At 36.7% G+C, this 6,912-nt stretch overlaps 1 protein-coding gene across 1 annotated transcript; it reads right to left on the reverse strand.

Annotated features, from left to right (window-relative positions):
• Positions 1 to 2,043: 2,043 nt before the first annotated feature.
• Positions 2,044 to 4,516, reverse strand: otud1 (OTU deubiquitinase 1). Its single transcript, XM_015390274.1, has one exon. It carries the CDS (start codon positions 4,271 to 4,273, stop codon positions 3,044 to 3,046), a length of 1,230 nt encoding a protein of 409 aa, XP_015245760.1. The 5' UTR covers positions 4,274 to 4,516; the 3' UTR covers positions 2,044 to 3,043.
• Positions 4,517 to 6,912: the final 2,396 nt, after the last annotated feature.

Below are 6,912 nucleotides of genomic sequence, written 5' to 3' on the forward strand. Positions count from 1 at the left end.
AGTCTGCGTTTGTCGGTGACTTTCTTTCTCCCTCTGCGCTGATTCAGAGCCTGCAACAGCCCCACTGCAGAGAAACCGGCTGCTCTCACCTGCCTCCTTCTGCTCCGCTCAGCCCGCCTGCTTGTTTATGGAGGAAACGCAGGCGCCACATAGAGCCTCTCTATCCTCCCGCATTAGACAGAAGACTCAAACTTTCTTCTGTGAGCCTATGACTGCATTATTGCGCCACTACAGTAAAGAATATGATTCTAATAACATAATACAGTTCAATAAGCGGCAGGTCAAACACACACCGGTCATCGGCCATAATAATGAAAGCACTAATGCTATTGGAAGGTTATTTAAAGGAGAACTTAAGATTTTTAAACTTTAAATAGAAAAACGCAATATATTCATAAATGCATCACTTCAAAAAATATTTCATTTGAACTTTTTTTTTTTAATAACTCACATTAGAGGCTCTGATCATCCCTAAACTTAAACAAAAATTAAAAATACTGGATGCATTATTTAGACGTTCGGGTAATTTTGGAAATAGTATCAGAGTCTACAGTGCCATCTTGTGGCCGAAAAGCAGAACTATTTTTTGTTCTTTCTTTTTTTCTCTTTTTTTCTGGCATTGTGGTAGTTTTTGTTGGAGGAAATAAAAGAATAAAGAGTCATTTCCTGTTCTCTGAATAATTTACTGAAACAAACCATAGCTGAGGTATTTCTGGAAATCCTTCCAACGACTTTGTAAAAATAGACTGGAATGTGCTGCAGTTAGACTGAGGTATTCTTTTTTTTTTTTTTTGCTCTCTTTTGAAAGTTATTCTTTTGCAAACTTTTTTTTTGCAAATCCTCACTGGGATGATAATTGATTTGATTAATGGCTATAGATTACTTGCACTTCCGTTTTTCATTTGGAGAAGATCCTTGTTTTATTGTAAAATTTCATTACCTTTATCATCCATTTCTGTACATAAATCCTTGGGATTATATATTCTAGCTTTACATTTATATTGTTGTACATTTGTCATTTAGTCACCTTTCTGCCTTTACAAATACAACAGCAGCTGAAGCTTTAGGGTGTTTAGCTTTTCACTAAAACATCAGTGTTTACGGTCATCATGTTAGTGGTTATAACTTCCAACATAAACAATGAGGATAATAAATTTACAATTTGTTTTTTAGTTCTACTCTAAGTTGATTAGTTGGCTGAAGTTTCACCATAAGTCAACAAGATTTTATTCCCATAAAATCAAGAGTGTAATGATTACTTCTGGCATTGCTCTATCAGTCCTAACTTGATTCAACTGTGGTCAAGTACAATTTTGAACAGAAAGACACTCAGGCAATACAAATAAGAGTAAGTTGGAGTAATAAAACTGTGGACATAATTCAAAATAAAAGTGAAGTCCATTTGTCTTATTTTATTCAGAAGTAATCCAAAAACATGAAATTGTTTACATTAATACAAATAACTGGGAATAAATGACAATAAGTTAAATTCCAACAATTATGTTGGGACTAGGCATGGACAGGATACTAGTATGATGGTAAAACGAGATTTGTACTAAAATGTACAATCTAACATTCTTAGAGTTTATAATTGGTAGAATGAGATACCGGATAAAGTGCTGGTGTTACTGGAATTTTCTCCAGGTGTGTTAAAGTAGTGCAGCTACCTGTTGGTGCAACTCTCATGGTCAGCTATGACTAAAGGAAAACTACTAAACTTGTCACTTGCTAAAAAAAAAAAAAAGGAATTTGTAGTTTGGGTTATTTCAGATTAAAGAATAGAACAAATTGTCACAAGCTAGAAACTACAAACTCCCTTAGAATTAGTACTTAGTGCATATTAGCTCTAAAACTAACGCCAAATTGAGCTAGTATAAATCTCTATTTTAAACATGTCTCTAAAGACTGTAAATAATAAAAAATAAATAAAAATGGTTATACCTGTAATATTTTACTTGAATAGCATTAAGAATACATTACTGCTTTAAGTAAAACCAATTAGATTATATCTAATTATATCTAATTAACACTATATCTAGTGTTTTTGTGCTAATGCTTTGCTAGTGGATAAAACGAAGAGAATTCCAGCCCATGCCTTGTTGGAACTTTTGTGCTAAGAAAAGAAAAAGGAGATTCTACAAAATGCATAAAAAAGAGGCAGAAATGCAATAAAGATTTCAATGTATTTCAAAAATAGGTTTTAAAACATTTCACTTTAAAATCTCATGCTTTCCTGATTCAAATAGGCAGTTTTCTGAGCAGTCTTTGGGAACATTTTGGATTTATTTGTGTACGTGAGATCCTAATATTTGGAATGTGAAATATAACAGTCTTTGTTGTTGTCTTAACAAACTTAGATCAGCTTAATTTTAAAATCAGCCTTGCATTTTACCAAGACTTCAATTTAAAGTTAGCTGCAGCTAAAAAGGTAGTAAAGTTGCCTTTTTTTAATGAATGAGAGTACATACAGTCAGAAAGTCAAAAATCAAAGCAATAATGGATAAACTGTAAAAATCAAGTCATAGTGCAGCAAATAAAAGACAAAGCAAGTCATCTAGAAATAAAATCACTGCAATCATTAAATATTAGTTTTTGTCCTTTGAATAGAAAATAATATAAAACATTTTCCTAAACTTTTCTTTTCCTACTCATTCAGACCTAGAAATGACAAATTCCAAAGCAATTTCCAGACTGCAGGGAACCCACTTTCAAATATATGGCAACTGCTACACAACATATGTCAGAAAAATCCAACTGGTCAGCCAAACAAAAGGCAAATAAATTCCTTAAACTTCAAGAAAACAAACTCAAAGAATCACTCAGATCAACATAACTAAAATCTTCCAAAGAACAGCCATACATCCTTTCAAACTCCAATCTGGGAGTTCTTGTAAATAGAAAACTCAAGTCTGTGCACTGCACATACATTTAAGCCAAGAAATCTTACAAAAATAATTTAAAGCAGGTAGAAACTCATCAGACAGAAAATACGTCTATCTTTCCTTCTGTAACAAAATATGTCCACTGTTACACAGTATTAAATTCAAACAGAACTGTTTTGTTCAAGGTACATCTTAGACAGCGAGGCCGCCATTGATTTCGCCAGTTCCTCATCCCGCTTCCTTTGCATCTGCGATCGTCGACACCAGTCCTCGTACTCCGGATTGGGGAGGCGCTTATCCAGGACAACATCGTAGTGACCGTTGCTGAGCCAGCTGAGCCAGATTGCAGGTTTGGAGGCATCCTCCTCCCCGAGATAGTGCACCATGGTGGATACTGTGGCACTGTCCAGGCTGCCGCCAGTTGTAAGGTGGATATTGACATTCAGCATTTGGCTCATGGCTAGCAGCTCCGGATACCCGGCCCATGCCCCGTCTTGTGCCGCATTGATCAAGAACTCCCCGACGTCCCCCTCGATGATGGGGATGAACTCGTCGAGGTGGTCGGCGATGTGGTGCACGGTCTGCTCCCGCAGCTCCCCATGCTTGGCCTGGTCCCCGTATGTCGCCTTACACACGGCTCTGTATAGGCAGTTGCCATCTGGAATGATGTGGTACCTGTACTTGCGCCTCTCCTGGAGGTACTTGTTCTGCCTCTCCACCTCGGCCAGGTAGCGGGTAACCTTATCGTTGATGCCCCCCGTTTCTTGGCATCTCTGTGGCTGAGATTCTTGCAGGACGCTGAGCTCAAATGCCTTCTCCTTGTTAAAGTCTTTACTGGATGAACCAACGGCAGACATTTCTTCTATGTCAACCAGAGGAAATCCATTCCTTCTAGAAGATGTTTGGGAAGCAGCTTCGGTTTGATATGAATTCCTCACTGTCCCATTGATATTGTTGCTCCTGAAAACATGATTACCTGGAAACATCTCACCAGTCCCATTAGGCACATGATCCATCCCCACCACCGTTATATCTGAATCACAGTCATTGTAGAGCTGATTCTCACTCCTTTGCAGCTTGTTATTGGGCTCCTTTAGGATGTGAACTGGCACAGACCTCTCCACTCCATCGGGTCTACGGATTATTATCTCCGCCGTAGATGTGAAGTGAACCGGCCTCACCGATGAGGCTTCATAACAGGAAAGGGCTGGCATGTTTGGCTCACCCCTGTCGGTAGATGAAGTTGCGCGCACTTGAAGTTGTCCGTCGACCTCAGAGGAACTTTGCGCGGCCCCTTTGGTGCGCTCAGCCGCCGGGGACAGAGTGACAGTGACTTTCCCGGACCTAGACGCCCTCGGATAGTGTGTGAGAACGCTGCTGTACAGCTGCATGTTTGAACGGCAGTCCTTTATAGCGAGAGAAGCGGCAGGGCCGTTACGAAAACATGACAACAGCAGCTAAAAATACACGCAGCCCCGTGTCATCGGCAACAACAGCAGGGTGTTGTGAGGAATGTCTCCATGGCCCCCAGTCCTGTTATCAGCGGAGCGCAGAGACGACGACACGCTCCAGTTTGGGCCCCTTGCGTCATTTACTGAGAGGGGGGGTGCCTCCCTAATTTTAGATTTCAAACTGCAACCCGAGCCTGCTGGTTAAAAACTGTGCAGCAAGATTCAACTATATGGACTTCCCTTTTAGATCTTTCAAAATAAAATGGCATTTTACGCAGCAGTTACTGGAAAAAACCCAAATCTAGATAAGCCATTTTTTCTTGAAATAAGTGCATTTGTTCTTGGATTGAGGAGGTAAAAGAGACATTTTGCCAATGAAACAAGACAATTTACACTTTAAATAAGAAATCACAATTGCATTGTCTAATTTCAAGTGTATATTATCTAATGATCTTATTTTAAGAGTAAAAATACTCATCCTATTGGCAAACTATCTAACTTACCTACTCAAATTAAGGGTACATACACTTAATTTAGGAAATTGTAACTTATTTCGAGATTGTTTTTGTTTACAAGCCGATTTCTTATTTCTTCTACAATAATAAACTCCTAAAACATTTAAGTTGCAAAAACAACCCTACACTTTGTGACACATAAAATGCATGCATGGAAGGGGCTCTCTTTTAGCAGTTTATTCTAAACTAGTGGAAAAAATGTCATTTATATGATCATTTGTGTTTAGATACAAAAAAAGGACATTTCTGTCCAATAGATTTGTTGCTGTTTTTTCCTGCAGCTGAATGTTTCAGGTCGCTAACCATGAAAACTGATACAAAACCAATAAATGGACTGCTTTTTAGATAAAGATTTTATTTTTAAATTAGGGCTTTATTTAAGGGGCTTGTGTAAAAAAATGTTATCACCCAAGAAGAATAGCACATTTCATATGTTTCATATAATTAAGTTTACAGAACAAAGGCACAGAGACATAGCTTATTTTAAATAGTGGAAATAATTATTTTGGGATGCATTTAAGTATATGTAAGCAATAGGTCCAGAGTAAAAAAAAAGTATTTCCTCTCGTGTTTTGTAATAGATGTAACCATTTATTAATGTTTGAAATAATGAAGCTATGAGATTAATCTAAACAGGGAAATTAAAATAGTTATACTAATTACAAAGATACCTACTTTTGGTAATTAGTAAGTCATTAAAAAATGACCAAAGCATACAAATGTAAATAAACTATTTTATTTTGAAATAAAACAATTGCTTCCTTGGTTCTTGTGTCGATAGGGTACACTATAGCCCGTTTTTTTCTTTTCTTTCAAAAATTAAAACATGCCAAGAAAGTAAAATAAATAAATAATTAAAAAAGCAAGGGAAAAAAAACAGCTCTACTGTCTGATTCTAAGGCTTTAAAGCAAGACAAGAAAAACATTTGCAAAACTGGTTTCTAAAACCCAGATATGGTGATAATTTCCGCACATTCAACTTTCAGATTCAGTCACAAATAATCTTATGAGATATACCCATAGTTATAAAAAGATATTTTATATTTTTTAATAAAAAACAGACCCAACAAATATAAGACTAAACAAACCACAATTACTATTATAAAGTATTAATCATTAATAATAGTTATTTATTATATTATTGTGCATTTTTTCAGTTTGATTCATAAACCACCTACTGTTAGTCACATTTAAATGCGTAAATGACAGTAGACTGCAAGCCTTTGATATGACAAACATGATCACATGCCTATATTTAACACCAGGACTGTCAGAGCTTCTGGAAATTACTAGAAGTGTGGCTGCTTGATTTAGCCTTTACCTCATAGTTATGCAGTTACTATTCAAGCTGTAAAGGATCGACTTAATGTATATGATATACAAGGTAGGGTAATAGGTCTGTGGAATATAATTATGTTCTGTCCATGGTTATTTTCTTCCCTTTTTTTTTTTAGCAGTTTAGACGTGTTATTTTTGTTTTGAAACTGATTTAGATCAGAAAAAAAGTACAATGTGGGATATGAGTAGAAGAAGACTAGAACTTAGACTTGACTTAGAAATAAAAGTGATGAAAGACAACTAGTAGGACCAATAAGATTATTTGAAGACCACATTCAGGTCTCATTATCTTTCCTTTAGAACTGCTACCTAAAAAATATCCCCACGGATTGATGATTCCACCACCATCATGTTTTACAGTAGGGATGTAAAATTCCAATTTTAATCATGTCTGATCAGGAAAACTTTATCTACATGTTTGCATTGCCCTCTATCCAGAAATGGCAAAGTACTCACTTTCCGTACTTGAGTACCGGTAAAAGTAACAAAGTACAGGCTTGTAAATTTACTTAAAATATAAAAGTAAAAGTAGAAACCACTTTTTTCATGCCGTTGCCTACATTTTAAATGGATGTCTGCCAATAGGACTAGATCTCTGTTGTGTTCATTTTCAATCATCTCGTCGTCCATACTACTATATTAACGCCACCGCCACCAAGCTGCAATGATTTGCCGCCAATGAATACCGCCGTCGATTCATCTTGTAGTGGTGCGTCAAATGCAACG

The sequence above is a fragment of the Cyprinodon variegatus genome, unplaced genomic scaffold (assembly GCF_000732505.1).
Source record: "Cyprinodon variegatus isolate N-32 unplaced genomic scaffold, C_variegatus-1.0 Scaffold491, whole genome shotgun sequence".
Classification (NCBI taxonomy): domain Eukaryota; kingdom Metazoa; phylum Chordata; class Actinopteri; order Cyprinodontiformes; family Cyprinodontidae; genus Cyprinodon; species Cyprinodon variegatus.

Bases quoted from the DNA above. Each gene is read 5' to 3' on its own strand.
- otud1 (XM_015390274.1), bottom strand. From the start codon at position 4,273: ATGCAGCTGTACAGCAGCGTTCTCACACACTATCCGAGGGCGTCTAGG.